The sequence below is a fragment of the Lynx canadensis genome, chromosome D3 (assembly GCF_007474595.2).
Source record: "Lynx canadensis isolate LIC74 chromosome D3, mLynCan4.pri.v2, whole genome shotgun sequence".
NCBI lineage: Eukaryota > Metazoa > Chordata > Mammalia > Carnivora > Felidae > Lynx > Lynx canadensis.
In genome coordinates this window covers 50,169,496-50,194,661 of record NC_044314.2, presented here as the reverse complement: position 1 = coordinate 50,194,661, position 25,166 = coordinate 50,169,496, and the positions used below count along the sequence as shown (strand labels likewise).

At 40.3% G+C, this 25,166-nt stretch overlaps 1 protein-coding gene and 1 pseudogene across 3 annotated transcripts in view; both read left to right on the top strand.

Annotated features, from left to right (window-relative positions):
- The window catches only part of GREB1L (GREB1 like retinoic acid receptor coactivator), a 175,982-nt gene that overhangs the window by 126,932 nt on the left and 23,884 nt on the right, over positions 1-25,166 (top strand). For all 3 annotated transcript variants that reach the window (XM_030336350.1, XM_030336349.1, XM_030336351.1), the window contains exons 19-21: positions 15,010-15,143; positions 18,296-18,635; positions 24,524-24,639. In XM_030336350.1, the coding sequence (XP_030192210.1) occupies positions 15,010-15,143; positions 18,296-18,635; positions 24,524-24,639 (590 nt within the window). The remainder of the gene's footprint in view (positions 1-15,009; positions 15,144-18,295; positions 18,636-24,523; positions 24,640-25,166) is intronic.
- LOC115528315 lies at positions 6,392-6,937 on the top strand (annotated as a pseudogene).

Here is a 25,166-nt window from a genome sequence, read left to right as displayed (position 1 = left end):
TATAGTACCCCCCCTCCAAAATGTGATGTTATTTTATACAGTCACCAATAGCCTGGACTATCTTTGTGCTTTTAAACCATTAATTTCAATCTGAGACTTGGAAATTTATTATCCTTTTGAAGTCTTATTGATCTGTATGACTATAAATTATGCTCATGTTCCCCCAGCAACTGGATTTTTTTCTTTTAATCAGTTCTCAGTCTTCTGGTTAAAACATAAGATTATGATACTGTTACTTTAAATTACTCAATAGCACTTAATATGTTGAGCACCATCTCAAGGTTGTACATATTCAAGACTATATATTTTTTTTGGCTTCAGTCCCTAAAACCTGGAAAATATTTTCTATGACCTATACAATGCATGACAAACATACTACCAAAAAAAAGAAATAAGTGTTTCATAAAAACAAAGAAGATTAGCCATTAAGCAATGGATCCTTTGTTTAAAAAATATTAAACATGGTGGGAACACCTGGGTGGCTCAATCAGTTGAGCGTCTGACCCTTGGTTTCTGCTTGGATCATGGTCTCATGGTTCGTGGGTTTGAGTCCCACATTGGGCTCTGTGCTGACAATGAAGAGCCTGCTAGGGATTCTTTCTCTCTCCCTCTCTCTCTACCCCTCCCTTACTTGTGCACTCTTTCTATCTCAAAATAAATAAACTTTAAAAAAAATTAAAAATGAAAAAATGTTAAACATAATGGATATTTTAAAATAAGCATGTTTAAGTAAAAGATGCCAGATATGTCTTAAGTAAGAATAACATTTATTCAGGGGTGCCTGAGTAGCTCAGTCGGTTGAACATCTGACTTTGGCTCAGGTCATGATCTTTGTGGGTTTGAGCCCCACATTGGGCTTGCTGCTATCAGCACAGACCCAGCTTCAGATCCTCTGTCCCCCACCCCCCCTTTTGCCCTCCCCCGCTCATGCTTGCTCTCAAAACACACACACACACATACACACATAAAAAAAATCATCCCTATGAGGTGCCTGGGTGGCTCAGTCAGTTGAGCATCAGACTCTTGATTTCAGCTCATGTCATGATACCAGCGTCATGAGATGGAGCCCCATGTCAGGCTCTGTTCTGAGTGTGGAGTCTGCTTGGGATTCTCTCCCTCTCTCCCTTTGCCCCTCTCCACTGCTTGCATTCTCTGTCTCTAAAATAAAAAAAAATTTTTTTTTAATCATCACTGTGAAATTGAGATCAACATAGAAAAAAGATAAAAACTTCAAACTTGAATCTAATTTACACCCTTACACCCTCACCCTTACACATTAGGAAGAAGCTCCTAACCATTAGCCTCCTTTCATTATCCTGAAACCAACGTCCTCAAAAAGGAAAAATTGGAAAAAGCAGGGTAATTCAATTAAAAAAATACTAAGCACTTGTTGGGCTTGTGTTAGATCTTTCCAAGAACACAAAGAGAACTGACCATTTAAAGGAAAAAGCAAAGTACATATCAAAGTCACTGTTATCCAAAGTAGAATAAGATATACATAGAGAAAAGAGATCAGTGATTGCCAGAGGCAGGGGTGGGGTGGATGAAATGGGTGAATGGGATCAAAAGATACAAATGTTCAGTTATAAAATAAGTTAATCCTCAAAAAATTAAAAATAGAACTACCCTATGATCCAACAGTAGCACTACTAGGAATTTACCCAAGGGGTAAAGGAGTGCGGATGCATAGGGGTACTTGTACCCCAATGTTTATAGCAGCACTTTCAACAATAGCCAAATTATGGAAAGAGCCTAAATGTCCATCAACTGATGAATGGATAAAGATGTAGTGTATATATACAATGGAATACTACTTGGCAATGAGAAAGAATGAAATCCTGCCATTTGCAGCAACATGGATGGAACTAGAAGGTATGATGCTGAGTGAAATATGTCAGTCAGAGAAGGACAGATATCATATGTTGTCACTCATATGTGGATCTTGAGAAACTTAACAGAAGACCATGGGGGAAGGGAAGGGGAAAAAATAGTTACAGAGAGGGAGGGAGGCAAACCACAAGAGACTCTTAAATACAGAGAACAGACTGAGAGGGATTGGGAGGATGGGGGAGAGGGGAAAAATGGGTGATGGGCATTGAGGAGGGTGCTTGTTGGGATGAGCACTGGGTGTTGTATATAAGCCAATTTGACAGTAAATTATATAAAAATAATAACAAGTAAGTCCTGGGGATGTAATGTATAGCATGATGGCTATAGTTAATACTGTATGGTATATTTGAAAGTTGCTAAGAGAGTAGGCCTTAGAAGATCACATCACCAGAGAAAAAGAATTATAACTATATGTGCTGATGGATGTTAACTGGACTTCCTGTGGTGATCATTTTGCAATATATATATGTATATTGCACACATATATAGGCATACCTTGTTTTGTTGTGCTTTGCTTTATTGTACTTTGCAGATATTTCATTTTTACAAATGAAGATTTGTGGCAATCCTGTATCAAGGAAGTCTATTGGTGCCATTTTTTCAAACAGCATTTACTCACTTTGGGTCTCTATGTCACATTTTGGTAATTCTCACAATATTTAAAATTTTTTCATTATTATTGTATTTGTTATGCTGATCTATAATCACTGATCTTTGATGTTACTATTGTAATTGTTTTGTGGTGCCACAAACCACACCTATGTAAGAACGTGGACTTAATCGATAAAAGTGTGTGTGTGTTCTAACTGCTCCACCAACTGGCCATTCCCCTCTCTTTCCCTCTCCTTAGGCCTCCCTATTTCTGGATACACACCAATATTGAAATTTGGCCAATCAATAACCCTACAATGGCCACTAAGTGTTCAAGTGATGGGAAGAGTTGCACATCTCTCACTTTAAATCAAAAGCTAGACATGATTAAGCTTAGTGAGGAAGACAAGTCAAAAGCTGAGACAGGCTGAAAGCTAGGCCTCTTGCTCCAAACAGCCATGTTATGCATATAAAAGAAAAGTTCTTGAAGGAAATTAAAAGGCACCTGGCAGGCTTAGTCAGTTAAGCATCCGACTCTTGATTTCAGCTCAGGTCACAATCTCAGGGTTGTGAGATCGAGCCCTGCATTGGGCTCTGTGCTGGACATGGAGACTGCTTAAGATTCTCTTTCCCTCTCCCTCTGCCCCTCCCCAACACTCGCTCTTGCTCTCTCTCTCTCTCTCTCAAAAAAAGTGCTAACCCAGTGAACACATGAATAATAAGAAAGTAAAACACCTTATTGCTGATATGGAGAAGATCTGAATGATCTAGATAGAAGATCCTATCAGCCACCATGTTCCCTTAAGCCAAAGCCTAATCCAGACCAAGGCCCTAACTGTCTTCAATTCTGGGAAGACTGAGAGAGGTAAGGAAGCTGCAGAAGAAAGATTGGAAACTACCAGAGGTTAGATCATAAAGCTTAAGAAAGCTTATGCCTTCTGCATAACATTAAAGTGCAGCAAGTGCTGATATAGAAGCTGCAGCAAGTTATCCAGAAGACCTAGATTATTAATGAAGGTGGCTACGTGAAACAAATTTTCAATGTAGATGGAACAGCCATCTATTGGAAGAAGACGCCTTCTAGGTCTTTCATAGCTAGAGAGAAGTCAATGACTGCCTTCAAAGCTCCAAAGGACAATCTGACTGTCTTGTTAGGGGCTACTGCAGCTGGTGACTTTAAGTTGAAGCCAATGCTCATTGAGCATTCTGAAAATCCTAGGGCCCTGAAGAATTATGCTAAATCTACTCTTGTCTGTGTTCTCTAAATGTAACAACAAAGCCTGGTTGACAGCACATCTGTTTACAACATGGTTGACTGAATATTTTAAGCCCACTGATGAGACCTACTGCCCAGAAAAAAAAGATTCCTTTCAATATATTACTGCTCATTGACAATGTATATGCTAACCTAAGAGCTCTGATGGAGATGTACAATAAGATGAATGTGGTTTTCATGACTACTAACACAACATCCATTATGCAGCACATGGGTCAAGGAGTAACTTCTTATGATTTAGGAAAATACATTTCATTAGGCTATGGCTGCCATAGACAGTGATTCCTCTGATGGATATGGGCAAAGTTAGTTGAAAACATTCTGGAAAGGATTCACCATTCTAGGTGATTAAGAACATTCATGATTCATGGGAAGAGGTCAAAATATCAGCATTACCAGGAGTTTGGAAGAAGTTGATTACAACCCCCGTGGATAACTTTGAGGGGTTCAAGACTTCAGTGGAGGAAGTCACTGCAGATGTGGTGGAAATAGCAAGAGAACTAAAATTAAAAGTAGAACCTGAAGATGAGACTGAATTCTTGCAATCTCATGATAAAAATTGAATGGATGAGGAGTTGCTTCTGACGGGTGAACAAAGAAAGTGGTGTCTTGAGAAGGAAACTACTCCTGGTGAAGATGCTGTGGAGATTGTTGAAATGACAACAAAGGATGTAGAATATTACATGAACTTAGTTGATAAAGCAGTGGCAGGGTTTGAGAGGATTGACTCCAATTTTGAAAGAAGTTCTACTGGGGGCAAAATGCTATCAAACAGCATCACTTGCTACAGAGAAGTCACTCATGAAAGGAAGAGTCATTCAATGTGGCAAGCTTCATTGTTGTCTTGTGTTAAGAAATTGTCACAGGCACCCCAGCCTTCTACAACCACCAACCAAATCAGTCAATAGCCATCAAAATCAAGGCAAGACCCTCCACCGGCAAAAAAGATTATGATTTGCTGAAAGTTCAGATGATGGTTAGCATTTTTAAGCAATAAAGTATCTTTTAATTAAGGTATGTACATTGTTTTTTAAACATAATGCTATTGTACACTTAATAGACTATAGTACAGTGTAAACATAACTTTTGTATGTACAGGGAAACCAAAAAATTCATTTGACTCATTTGATTGTAATGCCTGTTTATTGTGGTGGTCTGCATCCAAACCCTCAAATCTCCAAGGTATGCCTATATATAAACAGAATCATTTTGTTGTACCCCTGAAAACTAATACAGTGTTACATGTCAGTTATGTCTCAATTTCAAAAAAAGAAAAAATACCACATTGTATACCTTAAATATATACAACTTTTATTTGCAAAAATAATAGACTGGAAGAAAACAATTTTATAAATTAAAAAACAATTTTTAATGTGTATTTATTTTTGAAAGACAAAGAGAGACAGAGCATGAGTGGGGGAGGGGCAGAGAGAGAGGGAGACACAATCTGAAGCGGGCTCCAGGCTCTGGGCTGTCAGCACATAGCCCAACGCAGGCTCAAAGCCATGAACTGTGAGATAATGACCTGAGCCGAAGTCAGATGCTTAACCAACTGAGCCACCCAGGCACCCCTGGAATAAGACAATTTTAAAATATCAAAATGCTCTGGGGATTGAAATGAGGGAGAAGTCCCACCCACTTAAGAGCATTAGAAAACGCGACATGGAGAGAGCACAGTGGCTGGGCCTTGCAAGAGAGGAAGGAAGGAGCAGACAGACTGAGGTGTGGGCTCTCCTGACAGCAGACAGCTCGGGCAGCACCACAGAGGAGGAAACAGGGATTTTTCAGCGAACACTAGGAGGATGAAAAGAAACTTGGGAATATATACACGGAAGCTTGAAGTCCCAGGCTGGAAAAGTTTACACTTATTACAAAGGCATTAATGATTTTCTTGTAAGGGCATAGTATTATTAAAAATATGGTTGGGGGCGCCTGGGTGGCGCAGTCGGTTAAGCGTCCGACTTCAGCCAGGTCACAATCTCGCGGTCCGTGAGTTCGAGCCCCGCGTCAGGCTCTGGGCTGATGGCTCGGAGCCTGGAGCCTGTTTCCAATTCTGTGTCTCCCTCTCTCTCTGCCCCTCCCCCGTTCATGCTCTGTCTCTCTCTGTCCCAAAAATAAATAAACGTTGAAAAAAAAAATTAAAAAAAAATAAATAAAAATATGGTTGAGCCTTGAACAACACAGGGTTCAGGAGGACCCACCCCTGCTCAGTCGAAAATTTGCATATAATTTTGACTCCCCCAAAACTTTACTAATGGGCTACTGTTGACCAGAAGCCTTACCGATAACATAACACCTATTTTGTATGTCATATTATTATATAATGTATTATTACAATAAAGTAAGCTAGAGAAAAGAAAACATTAAGAAAGTTGTAAGGAAGAGAAAATACATTCACAATACTGTAAAGAATCTGCATATAGGCAGAGCGACTGCCAGTCCTGCAGATCTGTCTCTTGCTTCAACAGTGTTTAGACATAACAGACCCAGGGATGCCCCTTCTTCCACCCTCCACCCGCCTTCCAACCTCTTTTCCAGTCACAACCTCCAGAACCATCTTCTCACCACCTTCTGGCTCCAGGAGTAGCTAGGACCAGTTTTTGAGCTTAGCTCCTTCCTTATTGCCAATCAACCATGAGCTCCTGGATTTGTCAGAATGATTCCATTAAGGTGGAGGCCGCCTTCAACTGCCTGGCCAACATTCATCTGCAGGGCTCCAACACCTACATCTCTCTGAGCTTCTATTCCAACCTCAACCATGTGGCTCTGGAGGGCTGAGAGTCTCTTGAAGATACAAAATCAGCATGGCAGCCATGCCCTTTTTCAGGATGTGCAGAAGCCCTGTCAAGATGAGTAGGGTAAAATCCTGGATGCCATGGTCTTGGAAAAGAATACGAAGCAGGCCCTTCTGGATCTGCATGTTCTGGGTTCTGCCCACACAAATCCCCATCTCTGTGACTTCCTGGAGAACCACTTCCTAGATGAAGAAGTGAAACCCATCAAAAAGTTGGATGACCACCTGAGTCACTTCTGCAGGCTGGCTGGCCCCCAAAGCTGGGCTGGATGAGTATCTCTTCCAAAGGCTTATTTTCAAGCATGATAGCTGAGAGCCTTTGGAGCTCAATGGCTTTTGAGGGACCCATGTGCATCCCACTGGATGTCAGGACTTCTGCCTGAGCCTCTCCCTGCAGCCACTAGGCAGGTTTTTAATCCCCCTGAAGTCCTCCCCCAAGCCCTGCACCGAATGGAAACAAAGCTTTTTGCAGAAAACAAAACAAAACCTTGTGTAAGTGGACCTATGCAGTTCAAACTTATGTTGTTCAAGAGTCAATTGTATTATCAGAATGCACATATTTCTTTTATTCTTATACTAACAATGTAAATGCACAACTTGATGAATTTTCACAAACTGAAAGCACCTTTCAGCACCCAAGATGAAAAAATAGAGCATTACCACTACCCCCAGAAGACAGGCACTACCCACCAAAGGATAACACTCTTCTGGCCTCTTCCACCCTACATTTAGTTTGCCCAGTTTTGAACTTGAAAAAAATGGAATCATGCAGTTTGCATTCTTTTGTATATAGCTTCTTTTACTCAGCATTGTTTGTGAGATTCTTCTCTATTTTGCATGAGTCATAAAACATTCTTATTGCCATATATGGATTACACTGGGAGAACACCACAATTCATTTATCCATCCCATTCATTTATTTCAAATAGTGCTGCTATAAACATTCTAGCACATGCCTTTTAGTAGACACAGGTATGTATTTTTGTCAGGTGTATATGTGGGAATGAACACATATGTTCAGCTTTAGGAGATGCTGAGAGGTTGCATTTTAAGGCACTTCATTAATGATAGAAGTCAAATCAAAGTGATTAAAAATAGAGATCAGTTGGGGTGCCTGGGTGGCTCAGTCTAAGTGTCCGACTTCAGCTCACGGTTTGTGAGCTCAAGCCCCACATGGGCTCTGAGCTGGCAGTGCAGAGCCTGCTTGGGATTCTCTCTCTCCCTCTCTTTCTGCCCCTCTCCTGTTTGCACTTTCTCTATCAAAATAAATAAATAAACTTTTTAAAAAATAGGGAGATCAGTCATTTGACTTTTCTGATCATTCAGATTAAAATTAACAAATACATAGTGGTCCTAGCAAGAAGAAGAATGGGAGAAATGGTGAATTTTTTAGGATTTTTTTTTTAGTTTATTTATCTTGAGAAAGAGAGTGTGTGTGTGCTTGCTAATGGGGGAGGGGCAGAGAGAGAGAGAATCCCAAGCAGGCTGCACACTGTCAATGTGTGGGGCCCTTGGGGCTCAATCCCACGAACATCATGACCTGAGCCAAACCCAAGAGCCAGATGCTTAATTGCCTACCTGACTCAGCCACCCAGGCGCCTCCCCTAGGATTTCTTTATTGGGGAAGAGGCAACAGTCAGAGATGTCTTTGAGGTGATGCCTTTAGTTGAAGAAAAAGTTCAAGAGGAACAATGATCTGTGGAGAGCAGATGAGGTGGAATTTGAATGAGTTAAGACTGAGATGAGTGCACTATCACATATGCACATTTGGAGTTTCTACTTTATGGCGCTTTATGACATAGTTTTGGAATATTTTGTCAAGAACAATGATCACGGCAATCCCTATCAGAATAACACCAGCATTCTTCACAGAGCTAGAACAAATAATCCTAAAATTTGTATGGAACCAGAAAAGACCCCTAATAGCCAAAGCAATCTTGAAAAATAAAACCAAAGCTGGAGGCATCACAATCCCGGACTTTAAACTGTATTGCAAAGCTGAAATTATCAGCATGTACTGTACTGGCACAAAAACAGACACTCAGATCAATGGAACAGAAGAGAGAACCCAGAAATGGACCCACAAACACATGGCCAACTAATCTTTGATAAAGCAGGAAAGAATATCCAATGGAATAAAGACAGTTTCTTCAGCAAGTGGTGCTGGGAAAACTGGACAGCGACATGCAGAAAAATGAACTTGGACCACTATCTTACATAAACTCAAAATGGATGAAAGACCTAAACATAAGACAGGAAACCATCAAAATCCTTGAGGAGAAAGCAGGCAAAAACCTCTTTGATCTTGGTGGCAGCAACTTCTTACTCAACCCGTCTCTGGAGGCAAGGGAAACAAAAGCAAAAATGAACTACTGGGACCTCATCAAAATAAAAAGCTTCTGCACAGCGAAGGAAACAATCAGCAAAACTAAAAGGCAACCGACAGAATGGGAGAAGATATTTGCAAGCGACATATCAGATAAAGGGTTAGTATCCAAAATCTATAAAGAACTTATCAAACTCAATACCCGAAAAACAAACAATCCAGTGAAGAAGTGGGCAAAAGACATGAATAGACACTTCCCCAAAGAAGATATCCAGATGACCCACTGACACAAAAAAATGCTCAACATCACTCATCATCAGGGAAATACAAATCAAAACCACGATGAGATACCACCTCACACCTGTCAGAATGGCTAGCATTAACAACTCAGGCAACAACAGATGTTGGCGAGGATGTGGAGAAAGAGGATCTCTTTTGTACTGCTGGTGGGAATGCAAACTGGTGTGGCCACTCTGGAAACCAGTATGGAGGTTCCTCAAAAAACTAAAAATAGAACTACCCTATGACCCAGCAATTGCACTACTAGGTATTTATCCAGTGGATACAGGTGTACTGTTTCGAAGGGGCACGTGCACCCCAATGTTCATAGCAGCGCTATCGACAATAGGCAAAGTATGGAAAGAGCCCAACTGTCCATCAACAGATGAATGGATAAAAATGATGTAGTATATGTACTACGATGGAGCATTACTCGGCAATCAAAAAGAATGAAATCTTGCCACTTGCAACTACATGGATGGAACTAGAGGGTATTAATGCTAAGCAAAATTAGAGAAAGACAAATATCATATGACTTCACTTGTATGAGGACTTTAAGAGACAAAACAGATGAACATAAGGGAAGGGAAGCAAAAATAATATAAAAACAGAGAAGGGGACAAAACGTAAGAGACTCTTAAATATAGAGAACAAACAGAGGGTTACTGGAGGGGTTGTGGGAGGGGGGATGGGCTAAACGGGTAAGGGGCCTTAAGAAATCTCCTAAAATCATTGTTGCAGTATATGCTAACTAACTTGGATATAAATTTAAAAATATATATATATATATATATATTTAAAAAAAAAAGAACAATGATCACAGAAGCAGCTGGTGTGGATAAAATCATTGAAATAGACAATGAAGAGAACTACCTAAAGGGCAGTGAGGTCAAGGACTGACAGGTACACACCACTGGATTTGGCCTCAGGAGTCTTTGGTGACCTTCCAGGTAACAGTGTCTGTAGAGCAGAGCATTTGGCTGGAGGAAAAGCAAGGATAGCAGGGAGAAGACAGGGAGAGCTACAGGATGAGGGTCATTAGGAGGGCAGGACTTGGGGAGGGATATTTATTTATTTATTTATTTGCAGGAGAAGGGACATTTTTCCAAAAGACATAGTGATTCAGTATGATTTGTGATTTGTGACTCTCGGGATGCATGTTTCTTTTGAATAACATCATTCAGAGTTTTGTAACATTTTAAAAGGGTGGTCCCATTGACGTCTATTACAAGGTTTATAATACAAAACTAGAGCTATAGTTTAATGCAAACTTAATGATTGGGGAAAGTTTTCACATCTAATTCCCATTTTTAGTATCTCTAGTTCTTGATCTACAAAGTCTTTGTAGATTAATAAAATACTGGCTCCAACTGATCACAAGCCATCTGTTTAATAACCCACCCCATAATTTTGCTAAGAAAGAAATTACACTGAGGACAGGTGGATGCATCCTATCCAGCAAGTTAAAATGCTGCATTTTAACTTGGAGCATTAAAATGGAGCACTAAAATGCTCCAAGAACAGGCTTGGAGTAGGATTTTATATTTTCCCAAAGAAGCAGGACCAAAGACGAGAAGGAAAGTGAAGACCACATACACAGAAGAGAAAGCTTTTCCACGGACTCTGTGCCAACAGCCGGATAAGGAGAGAATGCAGATGAATGACTTTTCATCCTGAAATGACTCATTTGACACAATTATCCAGAACTCAACCAAGAACCCAGAAGGAAGGAAGCAAACAAATAAACAAAATGGCTTTCAAGCCTCCAAAACAGAGGCTGCTCAATGTATGTTTTAAGGCTCTGCTGTTTCGAAGAACATACTCTGGTCCTCTAATAAAGCATTTTTACTCTTGAAGATCCTATTCCAACAAGAAGGAATAACTGGTTTGGGGGGCCACGAAAAAATAATTAAAAGCTGTCAATTAAATATTGCTTTATTTTCTATCTTTCAGGCCTTTTGAATCACACAGTTGCTTATCTGTTTGGGTTACCAAAGAGCTCAGAAACAAATTTGTAGCCCACTTCTAACAAAATGTGCATTTTTGAGAGCACTAGCTTCATCCCTGGCCCAATCTTATTTCTCTTACCCTTGCTTTTTCTTCTTCTGACTGCTTAATTTATTTGTAATTTATTATATTTATTATATTTAAGATGCTGTATTACCTTTATGAAATGAGTTTGTGGGTGTTTAAAGAAAAATGCCAGCAGCACTTATGTGGGTCAGTCAGTTAAGCATCTGACTCTTAACTTCAGTTTATGTCATAATCTCATGGTTCATGGGATTGAGCCCTGAGTAAGACTCTGTGCTGACAGCATGCAGCCTGTTTGTGATTCTCTCTCTCTCTCTGTCCCTCCCCTGCTCGTGCTCTCTCTCTCAAAATAAACATTTTTAAAAAAGGAAAAATACCAATACATAATAAGTAACAAATAGAGACTAAAACACATGGGCCACAGGACAGCTAGGAGAAATGACTGGGAAAAATTAATGTAGAAAAGAGGAAAGAAAACCATTGTTTAAAAAAACACATGGGGCGCCTGGGTGGCGCAGTCGGTTAAGCGTCCGACTTCAGCCAGGTCACGATCTCGCACTCCGTGAGTTCGAGCCCGGCGTCAGGCTCTGGGCTGATGGCTCGGAGCCTGTTTCTGATTCTGTGTCTCCCTCTCTCTCTGCCCCTCCCCCGTTCATGCTCTGTCTCTCTCTGTCCCAAAAATAAATAAACGTTGAAAAAAAAATTTTTTTTTAAATAAAAAATAAAAAAACACAGATGCATGAACTCAAAAAGCTTGCTGAATATTTTGGGACTATTTACATTTAAGGACATCTTGTCATACATCTCAGGATCCTCTGAGGGAATCTTTGTGTCACATCCCAAAATAGTTATTCATTTTCACAGTGATGACTGAGTCATCATGAAGGGGGGATAAATTAAATACAGGGAATTCTGCTTATGAAGGCAGAAAAGCATAGATTCCATTTTTAAATAAATATTTTTTTTGTAAAAGACTAAGATTTTCTGAATTACCATCATTAGATAACATCAGAAAAGTTAAGTTTTTTGTAATAGGATTTTTGAGTTTGTTAATCTCCGGAGAGTTCTATATATAGCATATGTATCAGTATAGAGAATTGCTTCATGAGGGAAAAGTCTGACCTGTGACTGTACCAACCTAAAAAATGCTATTCTTCAGAACATGCCTGAACAAAGCAAAGAGAAAACAAACCATCTGTTAAGTCACCATCTGCCTTAAGAAAGCAGGTCAACATTAACCACATATTAAGTTCATTTGAAGGGAAAAAGAAGTTTGGTTTCTGTCCCCAAGATAACTGTGGAGTTGATATCAGGTTGTATAATGAAATACAGTATTTTCAGCTTTATTGAGGTATAATTGACAAATAAAATTATAAGATATTGATTTTATTTTAACAATTGGTTATTGTGTTTATTTACTTATTTTTAATTTATTTATAATTAACATACAGTATTATGTTAATTTCAGGTGTACAACATAACGATTCAACAATTCTATACATTACTCACTGCTTACCATTAGTGTAGTCACCATCTGTTACCAAGCAGCAGTATTACAACATTATTGGCTATATTCCCTATTCAGTACTTTTCATCTCAGTGACTTCTCTGTTTTGTAACTGGAAGTTTGTACTTCCTAATCCCTTTTATCTACTTCATCCATCCTTCCATCCCCCTTCCCTGTGGCAATGAACCAGTTTGCTTTATTCATTCATCCATCCATTCATTCATTCATTCATTCTCTCTATATTTAACAGTCTTGGGTTTTTGTTTGTCTCTTTGTTTCTTTGTTCATTTATTTTGTTTTTTAGATTCTACATGTAAGTGAAATCATATGACATTTGTCTTTCTCTGATTTGTTTCACTTAGCATTATAGCTTCTGGGTCCATCTATGTTGTTGCAAATGAATTCCCTTTTTAGTTAACATACAGTGTTATATTAATTTCAGGTGTATGTAGTAATATAACACTTACATACATCGTCTGGTGTTCATCACGACAAGTGCCCTCCTTAATCCCCATCACCTATTTCACCCATCCTCCCACCCACCTCCCCTCTAGTAACCACCAGTTTGTTCTCTGTACTTAAGAATCTGTTTGGGGCACCTGGGTGGCTCAGTCGGTTGAGCATCCGACTTCAGCTCAGGTCATGATCTCACACTCCATGAGTTCGAGCCCTGCGTTGGGCTATGTGCTGTCAGCTCAGAGCCTGGAGCCTGCTTCAGATTCTGTGTCTCCCTCTCTCTCTGTCCCTCCCCTGCTCATGTTCTGTCTCTCTCTGTCTCAAAAATAAATAATAAAAACATTAAAAAAAAGAATCTGTTTCTTGATTTTCCTATTCCTCTCTTTTTTTGTAAAATCTCATTCATTTTGTAATTGTAAAATTGTAAGATATTTAAAGTGTACATTGTGATGATTTGATATACATATACACATACATTGTGAAAGGACTCCTCCCTTCTAGTTAATTAATACATCCATCATCTCACATATTTATATATACATATAAATATGTGTGTATTTTTTAGTAAGAACATTTAGTTTCTACTCTCTTAGCAAATGTCAATTATATATTATAGTGTTAACAACTATAGTCACTATATTATACATTAGACCCTCAGACCTTATTCATTTTATAGCTAAAATGTTATACCCTTTTACCAACCTCTTCCTATTTCCCCCACCTACCCCCTGCCCCCCCACCCGTGGCAACCACTATTCTACTCTCTGCTTTAATGAGTTTGACTTTTTTTTTTAAGATCCTTTATCTGAGTGAAACCATGAAGTGTTTGTCTTTCTCTAACTTATTTCACTTAGCATTATGCTCTCAAGGTCTATTTGTTACAAATGTCAGGATTTCCTTCTTTCTCATGACTGAATAATATTACATTGTGTGGACATATACATATACGTACTATATCTTTTTTATCCATTTATCCATTGACAGACACTTAGTTGCTTCCATATCCTGGCTATTGTGAATAATGAACATGGGAGTGCATATATCTCTTCTATATCCTATTTTCATTTTCTTTGGGTAAATACCCAGAAGTGGATATTTATTGATCAATGATTCAATTTTTAATTTATTTGAGGAACCTCCATATTGTTTCCCATGGTGGCTGTACCAACTTACACTCCCACCAACAAAGCATGAGCGTTTGCTTTCCTCCACATCCTTGTCAACATTTGTTATCTTTTTTCCTTTTGATAAACAGCTATTCCAACAGGTATGAGGTGGGGTGCCTGGCTGGCTCAGTCAGTCAGTAGAGCAAGAGACTCCTGATCTTGGAGTCATGAGTTCAAGCCCCACGTAGGGCCTAGAACTTACTTAAAAAAAAAAAAAAAATGAACAGGTGTGAGGTGATATTTCACTACAGTGGTCACCAAGTTGTTATACATTAGATCCTCATTCTGATTTGCATTGCCCTGATGATTAGCGGTGTTGAGCACCTATTCATGTACCTACTGGCCATGGGCATGTCTTCTTTAGAAAAATGTCTATTCAGTTCCTCTGCCTGTCTTTAAATTGGATTGTTTGGGTTTTTTGCTATTGAGTTATGTGAGTTTTTAAAATATATTTTGGATATAACCCCTTATCAGATATATGATTTGTAAATATTTCAACTATACTATAGGTTGCCTTTTCATTTTGTTGAGGCTTCTTTTGCTGTGCAGAAGCTTTTTAGTTTGATATAGTATCACTTGTTCACAATTTTTTTAACCTTCCAGGAAATAATATATTGCAGGGATTTCTCCATCCCTAGAAAACAAGACACATTGCATCCTCTCCTCACTGGATTTTGCTCTGTTTTGAATCAGGAGGACATGAGCTGTGAGGAGAAGTTGTACTTTGGCCTGAATGAATACAGTAAGTCTCTACAGTGGGGAATCACAAGTCCACTTTTGAGATGTGATGAGACTTTTGAAAAAATGGTGAACACACTCTTGGAAAGGTAAGTAAGGACCTTCAACTTTTACTTTAGCCATACTTGTGTATCTAAAATAGCCGAAAGTCTCTTATGTCACTGTCACAGGAAGTTTGGTGGAGCACCGGCTGTGCAGATCCCATGCAAAGGCAGAATAAAAATAACATCACCTAAGATGACCTTTTACTCACATAGGTTTTCTGTGATCATCCAAGACTAACAAAGGAAACTAGTGACCCAAAGTGGGACTTATCATGCTCCACTTTTCATGCTCTGAGTCATCTCCCAAGCATGTGACTACCAGGGGATTAGATGGGCAGAGGGATTTACTAATTAAAGACCAGTTCCTCTGAGGTGTGGCCTCCCCCACCGTATACCCTACACTTTTTCATTTTCCCCTCTTTCCTCCTCTATTCACACAGGCAAGTACCCTTAGATGACTCAGTAAAAACTGAACTTTACTATGAGAGTGGGAGTATAGACTGGAGAAAATTAGGAGCAATTAGATCATTGAAGTGAGTTCAGTTCCAAGGGTGTCTCCTTCAGTCCCTGACCTTGGGAGTTAAAGATCATTACTTTTCTGTCTCTTCTGCTTTCTTTTTATTCCCCAAGTCCAGGTCAAACTCCAGAAGAGTAAAGAGTTTTCCTATTTTTTTCTCTCTGATTTTGGATCATAGACTTGAAGCATCACAGAGGCATTAGAATTTACGTAACCTAATACACGGCCCTCCCTGCCCTCCGCTGCAATAGTCTGTCTGACCTTCCAGTGATGGGGGCAGTTGGACTCTTTTTGATGAGGCACATTCTAATTTTTAGTAGCTTTCATTCTTCAAACTGGCCCCAGTTGATCATAAGCCACCTATTTAACAACCTGCCCTATAACTTTGCTAAGAAAAAAGAAAGATTAAAAATGAGGACAGGGGGGGGCGCCTGGGTGGCGCAGTCGGTTAAGCGTCCGACTTCAGCCAGGTCACGATCTCGCGGTCCGTGGGTTCGAGCCCCGCGTCGGGCTCTGGGCTGATGGCTCGGAGCCTGGAGCCTGTTTCCGATTCTGTGTCTCCCTCTCTCTCTGCCCCTCCCCCGTTCATGCTCTGTCTCTCTCTGTCCCAAAAATAAATAAACGTTGAAAAAAAAAATTTAAAAAAAAAATTAAAAAAAAAAAAATGAGGACAGGGAGATACATCCTATCCAGAGAGTTATTATACTGTGTCAAGAAAAGGAACAGCCTTGGAGTAGGATTTTATGTTTTTGCAGCTGTGGGATTTAAGAAGACTTAACCGACTCTGTGACATTAATCCTTCCACAGCACATGTGATCTTACTTTCCAGAATCATCCCATGAGTCTCCCTTTTAAGTGTTTCCCACCCACTGGCTTCATCTACCAGCTTGGAACGTACCCTCTGTTCTGGTAACATCATTCAGAGTCAATCCTGTCAACTTCTCTTACAACCTTGGTAATACTTACAAAACAACAATTACAGTTCAGTGCAAACATAACAGCTTGTGAAGACTATTCACTTCTAAATTCATACTTCTTTCAGAGTATGAGATCTAAATGCCTATAGATCAAAGTTACCATGTATTCTAACTTTGGTTTTCCTACCTGGCCCATCAAAAAACATTAAGCTTTAAACATGGATCTTGTGTGCTCACTTCTTCCAACCCAGTCACTCAAACTAATACTAGCTATAGTTTATTGAGTGTTTGAAGAACTTGCCCAGCATTGAGTAAACTGAAGGATTTCTTCACTTTTCCCCAATCTACCAAATCCTTGCAATGTAAGGAAATGTTGTCAGAGACCGGAATGAATCCAGACACAGCTCTGTCCCTGACCAGTTGCATGATCTTGGGCAAGTAGCCAGGTTTCTCTCATCCTTTTAACTCATCCTCCTTCTGGTAGAAAGGGGACTGGTCAAAACCAGGCCATCCACGGTCCTCTCCAGCTCTAAAGCACTTCAAAACCACGCTATTCATTTGATGACCCTAATTGGTATTTGACCCTGGGTTTTTCTGTGCACGCCTGGCAGACCACTTGTCTTACTTTAAATAGAATTATAACGTGGAACAAAGGCAAACCACCCCATGGCCTACCCAGCTGCATGTGCTGCCAGCTGGAGACCAGAAAGCAAGTTCACAGGCTCATCCTCATTTCGCCAGCACCTCCTTTCTTGACCAGCACCTCTTCATGCCTGCAAGAGGGTCCTCTTTGTCCATTTGTACTTAACTGCCAGCAGGCCTGGCTTTCTGAGGAGTAACACACAAATGAGAGATTTATTTTCTGCCTGCTCTGTAATTGTAAAAAGTTCCAATTTGAACAAAGTGACCCTCTTACTTGGCAGTCCAGGCAGGGTGGGGTGGGGTACCAATGGGTATTGGGATGATTCAAGGACACCCCTATTTGCCAGGCTCCCTTCACTAAGCAGTGCTCAGGTGATAGGAGGCTTCACCACTAGGGGATGCTATTTCCCCACTCAGCTCCAAGTTTTCTCCAGCACCAAGGTACACTTTATGGGAAGATGCAGTTGTCTTCTTTATTGGAAGATAAACTGCTGTCTGTGGAGTGGCTACCCTGAAATTAGTAATTATTAGTAATAATTATTATTTGTATTTCTGATATTTTTCAAACATGTCTCAATTTTCTTTACTGTAGTCAAGTATCAGAGAAATAAGCTGACAATACCACCATGCTAACTCAGGGCCACCAAGAGGTTAGAATCCAGGAATGATCCATTATGACTGTGTCAACAATTAACCTGACAAGACCAGTGCTTCTCAAAATTTAATGTGTATATAAACTACCTGGGGATCTTGTCAGGATGTGAGTTCTGATTCAGATATCTGGGGTGGGGGAATTTGGCATTTCTAACAAACTCCCAGGTGATACTGCCACTGGATGCTGCTGCTGGTCCATAGACCACACTCAGGGAAGCTAGGGGTTGCTCGACCATCCCGAAGCCTCTTTAGCTTGCTGTGCCTATCCCAACAGGTTCTGATTCACAGGCGTTGAAAGCTCAGCTTTTCCTTCTAGTGATGTGGGTTCCAAGGTCATGCTAGAGCTCAAGCCTTCCATTGACCAGTAACCCCTTCCCACCATGCTTAGCCTGTATTTCTCCCACAAAGACCTTGCTGTCTCAGCTGGTCCTGCTGCCTGAGTGCGAGCTCCCTGTGTTCTGTTGAAGGTACCCCAGGCTACACAGCATGGTCGTCCGCTGCTACCTTCTCATCCAGCAGTACTCAGAGGCTCTGATGGCCCTCACCACCATGGCGTCACTCCGAGACCACAGCACACCAGAAACACTCAGCATTATGGATGACCTCATCAGCTCCCCAGGAAAAACCAGAAGTGGGCGGGGACACATGCTCATTATCAGGGTGCCCTCTGTGCAGCTGGCGATGTTAGCCAAGGAGCGGCTGCAGGAGGTGCGCGACAAGCTGGGGCTGCAGTACCGCTTTGAGATCATCCTTGGGAACCCTGCCTCTGAACTCAGTGTTGCAACTCACTTTGTGGCACGATTAAAGGTCAGCAATGGTCAGACATCTCTCCTTTGAAATACCATTTTTTTCTGTTTTCTACAAATCCCACATAGGTGGCTCAGAGGCCTGAGTTTAATAGAGTTTTGCACATGTGTTGGTTTGATCTTCATGACAATGTTAAGACTAAACAAAGGGACATGTTCACTTCCCAAATTGGGAAGCCAGTTTATTAAGATTCTGTCAAGCTCCCTTTTTATCATGTGCATGCAGTTGGTCTTCCATGCTCTCCAACTGCAGGTGCAAAAATGAGATGACCCAATTTGACCCCATGTTTATTGACCTTGTTCAAGATGCATCTAGCACACGGCCATCTGTTTTCTCAGAAAAAAAAGGTAAGTTGTTCTCTCAGACCTCTGTGGGTACCATCAATTCACTAATTCTTTTCTGTCTACCTAGCCTGTCATCTCAGGTCTAGAGTCGGTAAAGTATTTTGTTTTATCTTTAGTACTCATATAGAGCTATTCCCCACCCTCTTGCATGTGGATTCTTCAACAGTGTTGTTTCATTGAACTTGCTTTGACGCAGCCCTGAGGCTTGCTGGTCTGACTTCTCTAAGCCTACTACAGAGGGCTTAGTGCATGAGCACGGCCCCCTCCCCTCGCATGGCAGCGGGACTGACTACTTCTCCTAAACCCTCCTGTTAGGCATGGAGAGGGTGGGCCAGAATTCCTAAATCAACTAACCTAACTCCCTCCTTTATGCCCTGCTCAGGTTTTTCTGGGGGTCTTTATAATCCAATGTGCTCTAGCTATTAGGAAGCATTTAATAAAACAACTGCATATCTATCTACATATGACACCAAGCTAAGTGTACTGTATGTCTGAGTTAGACCGGCATGGTATGTGTGCCCTGCACACTAAAACCTGAGCTAAGTCGGGTTAAGAAAAATCCAGTTTGGCACAAATTTGATGAAAAGAAAGCACATAGTCTTGGGGAATTTTCATTTTCATCCTGGGCTTCAGTTTCTCATCTGCAAAATGAGAGAGTTGGATTGTATGATCTCCAGGAGCTCTAATTTGAAGATATTATTTCGTGTTCATAAAGCATTTTGCGGCACACCTGGATGGCTCACTTGGTTGGGTGTCTGACTCTTGATTTATGCTCAAGTCTTGATCCCAGGGTCATGGGATCGAGCCCCACATCAGGCTCTGTGCTGAGCATGGAGACTGCTTGGGATTCTCTCTCTTTCTCTGTCCCTCTCCTTCTACCCCTCTCCTGCTCTTGTGCATGCTCTCTCTCTCTAAAAAAATTAATTAATTAAAATTGAAATTAAAAAAATAAAGCATTTTGCAAATATAAACCTTTTATTGTATTCTATTAGTTAACCTAAATTGAATAATCCAAAATGCAAACAAAATATCTTGTATTAGCTTGATAAGCAACTAGAACAAATAAATCTAAAAATAGAAACCCTTTATTTAACGGAAATTATAACAAAATTTATATTTCATATGTTGATATAATGTTCACAACGTTTTTAATATTTATTTTTGAGGGACAGAGTGAGACAGAGCATGAGTGGGGGAGGAGCAGAGCGAGAAGCAGGGACACAGAATCCGAAGCAGGTTCCAGGGTCTCTGAGCTGTCAGCACAGGGGCTTGAACTCATGAGCTGTGAGATCATGACCTAAGCCTGATGTGGGGCTCGAACCCACAGACCAGGAGATCATGACCTGAGCCAAAGTTGGACGCTTAACCAACTGAACCATCCAGGCACCCCATTTTTATTTTTTATTTTTTTAATATTTATTTATTTTTGAGAGAGAGAAAGAGAGATGGGGAGGGGTAGAGAGAGAGGGAGACACAGAATCCAAAGTAGGCTCCAGGCTCTGAGCTGTCAACACAGAGCCTGATGCGGGGCTTGAACTCACGAACCGTGAGATCATGACCTGAGCCAAAGTTGGATGCTTAACCAACTGAGTCACCCAGGCACCCCTAGTGTTCACAATTTCAAGTGATTATTATAGACCATATAACTATGGAATTTCTAGGATGGATAACAAATGAGAGTCCTGAACTCTTCTTACAGTATAATTCATTGAGACATATGTCTTGAGACAATTTGAATGATACTAATGATTGGAAAATCTGGAAAGGCAAATAATCAGTGCCACTGTGTGAAGCCTCACAAACCTATTGCAGGGAGATGGTTGAAAAGGATGTGAGGCTGCAGAATCTTCTCTGGGCCTCCATGACACCGATCAAGTATAGCTATTTATAGTCTAGGTCATTTGTTCAGTCTTCAGAAATGCCAATTACTAAGTCAGTATACATCAGCAGGTCCTAAATAATTCGCCCCTCTGGGTCATAGTTTGAAAACCACAATCAAGACCTCAGGTTCCTTTCTTTTCCTTTCTTTTCTTTTCCTTCCCTTCCCTTCCCTTCCCTTCCCTTCCCTTCCCTTCCCTTCCCTTCCCTTCCCTTCCCTTCCCTATTTCCTTAAGTAATCTCTATGCCCAATGGAGGGCTTGAACTCACAACCCCAATGTCAAGAGGCCTAACTGGCTGCTAGCAATCAGAATTACCTTTGGGGCTTTTAGACAGCAGCTGTTTTGCGAGCGCTGTTGTGAGAGCATGCCATACATTAAGAGGGGGCCCAAGTAATTCTCAGAGAAGTTATATCTCAATTTGTATGAGTAGCTGCCAGTCACCAACCACACAAAAGAGATTTTTGTATTCTCAAAACTGCTGGACTGCATCAATGCATCCTGTTTATACTCTCTCTTTGTGTGGAAGTGAAAATATGCACTCCTATTGAAATGTTCATATCCTAAGCAAAACTGCCACTTGCCAGGTGATTTCTGCTTCACACATTTATTTCTAAGTCACCAACCTCCCTTACCATTGTTGGGTTGGCATGGGTTGCTGGGTGTGCCTTTTATCTGTAGCCTTGAGTAACATCCTCTGCTTCTTCTCCAATTGGATGGCCTTATTTCTGTGCTTCCCTCTAATTATCCTGTTATGTATTATGACTAACTTACAAGTATGATAAGCATTTTGAAAGGATACAAGGCTTAAATCTAAATAAGCCAGTTTCTCCAGAAGGCTTGTGAAGCTTTCATCAGATTTCTTTAGCCTTGAGCCCCATTTTTTCCTTGGAACTCAGTGCCCACCCAGTCTTTTGTGTTTGTATTAAATGCTCTGCACTGAAGAGGTGCCTGGGTGGCTCAGTCGGTTGAGCAGCCGATTCTTGATTCTGGCTCAGGTCACAATCCCAGGGTCGTGGAATCGAGCCCCACGTCAGGTTCCACTTTCGTGGAGCATGCTTAAGATTCTCTCTCCCTCTGCTTCCCCACCCCCCACTCCTGCTCTCTCTCTCTCTAAAATAAAGAAAATGAAAAAAAGTATAAATAAATGTTCCATCCAAGAACTGTGACCATTATTCATCAGAAGTAGCAAAGGGACAGAAAAGCATGTTGTAGTGGTTTGGCTAGCTCTGATTGGTCAAGAGTAAAAATGAGATTTCTTTAATAATCTTTTGAAAATAAACCTTTTGTAGAGTAAAACATCCCTTATCCCATCATTATAACTTGACCTCATTGTTGATGGAACCATGACCTCTGGATGGTTTCTGGGAGGAAAATCCATTCAGGGAGAACCTCAGTGTCAAGAACATCATGAGTCCAATGTGAGGGTTATAAGTAAAATGATTCCTATTCCCAAAAGTGTTTATTTTATTTTTTTTTAAATTTTTTTTTCAACGTTTATTTATTTTTGGGACAGAGAGAGACAGAGCATGAACGGGGGAGGGGCAGAGAGAGAGGGAGACACAGAATCGGAAACAGGCTCCAGGCTCCGAGCTGTCAGCCCAGAGCCTGACGCGGGGCTCGAACTCCCGGACCGCGAGATCGTGACCTGGCTGAAGTCGGACGCTTAACCGACTGCGCCACCCAGGCGCCCCTTTTTTTTTTTTTTAATTTTTTTTTCAACGTTTATTTATTTTTGGGACAGAGAGAGACAGAGCAAAAAAAATTTTTTTTTTTTCTTCAACGTTTTTATTTATTTTTGGGACAGACAGAGACAGAGCATGAATGGAGGAGGGGCAGAGAGAGAAGGAGACACAGAATCGGAAACAGGCTCCAGGCTCCGAGCCATCAGCCCAGAGCCTGACGCGGGGCTCGAACTCACAGACCGTGAGATCGTGACCTGGCTGAAGTCGGACGCTTAACCGACTGCGCCACCCAGGCGCCCCCAAAAGTGTTTATTTTAAATTAGATAATGTTATTATTCATTTTGACATGACAGTGTATATAAAACTGAATTCTTGTAGATACCTTTCTTTTAATATTAAAAAAAATATTTTTGATAGGGGGCCTGGGTGGCTTAGTCAGCTTAGCGTCTGACTTCGGCTCGAGTCACTATCTCATGGTTCGTGAGTTTGAGCCTGTCATCAGGCTTGCTGCTTGCTATCAGCACAGAGCTCGCTTTGGCTCTTCTGTCCCAATCTCTCTCTCTGCCCCTCCCCCGCTCATGCTTGCTCTCTCAAAAATGAATATTTTTTAAATATATATATTTTTGATAGATTGGTTTTTCTAAGACAAGAAGAGTCTCTCAAATTTGTAAATCTGTGTAGGTCCATTGATTTCCCCCTGGTATGCAAATATATGATAAAAGACTGGGCAACAAGGTCAGAATGCCTCCCGGTTTACAAATTATATATACTTTATTTGAATAATTGTGGGTATATTTATTTCTAAAGACTGTTTTATCTAGACATCAACAAATCATTAATCAAACCCTATTACATTATGTCTTGCATATTAAATTTCTTTTTATCTCTTTTTGTGTTTGGCAAAGGAAGTACCAGCCTATTTTTAAAATAAATTGTGCATTACTTAATAACCTCACTTCTTACTCTTTGTTCCCTAAAGCATTATCAGAAATGTCAATCTATTTCCTATAATTCCTGCTAGAAAGCTGTTATGAAGCACAGATACTAGATACTTTATAAAAGTAGTAGAAACCATCTTATCTACTTAAGAGATAGTCTGTTTTCCTTCTGCTCTAAAATAAAAATCTATAAGATCTTTTCACTTTTGAACATCTTTCAAGTTGGTGGGATTTTTTTCTTCCCACTGATTGACGTTCCATTTACTAAAGATATATATATACATGTGTATATATGTGTATATGTTAATCTGTATCAGAAGTTGATGATTAATAGATTATTTCTGGAACCATAAAACTAATTGCATTCCTCTTCTAAGTAAGGGTCAGCGTTGTTTTTTTTTTTTTTTTTGATTGGTCTAGATTTGGTTATATTTTTAGCCTTCTTGAGAGAGACTTCTAAGAGCCCCAAGCCAATTATTATTTGCCACTTATTTTGACAGTCAGTATGGGGGAGGGGGGGTGGGAATAACCATCAAGGGTAGCTAACTTGATGATTTTCTGGTGAATATCTGTTTTCATAGAGTTGAGATGCTTTTATTTGTCAGTCATAATTGAAACTGTCTTTTTCAGTTAATCAGCCCCGAGAGTCTGTCCATTATATGAAGAAAATATATTTAAAAGTCTTGAGGCAGGTAGTTTAACCAGGGTTTCTGTAAGGTTTGCATCACTGGCAGGGTATTTCATTGTATGTTTCTTTGATTTGTGTGACTAATGCATGATGTATACCAAGATCTTCTGTTTTATCCTACTGAGATAAAACTAAAGGCCACATTCTTCTAGAGTGCTTCATTATGCCAATTTGTAGTAGCAATTTAGTATACACACACATATATGATACACACACACACACACACACACACACACACTCACACCGGAAGTCATTTGAAACCACAAATGCATATAGAATGTGGACCTAGAAATCTTTTAAGAGGTGGAAACTTAAATAAGAGGTTTTAATTTTATCATATGGGTCCCTTTCTACAGACCTGGAGAGGAAATGAACCAGAAGAGTGGACCCCTCGGACATACCAAGATTTAGAAGGTCTGCCTTGTATTGTGATACTAACTGGCAAAGATCCTCTTGGAGAAACCTTTCCCAGGTACATTATGAATAATTATTTCTCGTTTTTCCTTAGTTATCTAGCTAAGCTGATGGTTAAAACTTGGCTGACGCTTAACCATTTCATTCATTTAGCAAGGGGGAAGAGAATAATTTTCCTCAGAGATATAAGAAATATAGCCTGCCTTGACTATTTTGACTTTCCAGAGATTGCCTAGCAATTTGGGAATGGAAGATAGCCACAGTGAGAAGTGTTTATACATCAAAGCAGAGAGGCAGAGAGGAAAAGCATGTGCCCCCAAACAGGATTTTTTTAATTTGGATGAAGTGTCTCTTAATCTGCTGTTCCCAACCCCTTTAAGAATCCAGGGCCTGCAGACAGGAAGGCAGCAACAACAATAATAACAGCATGAGTTGAATGCTCACTGTGTGTCAGGCATTGCTATAAATGCCTTACCTGTGCCATCCATTCATTCCTTACAATAACCATATGAGCCAAATACTGTTATTCTATTTTATACTTGGAGAAAATGAAGTGGCTGCTGTGAGGTCATAACAGCTAGGAGG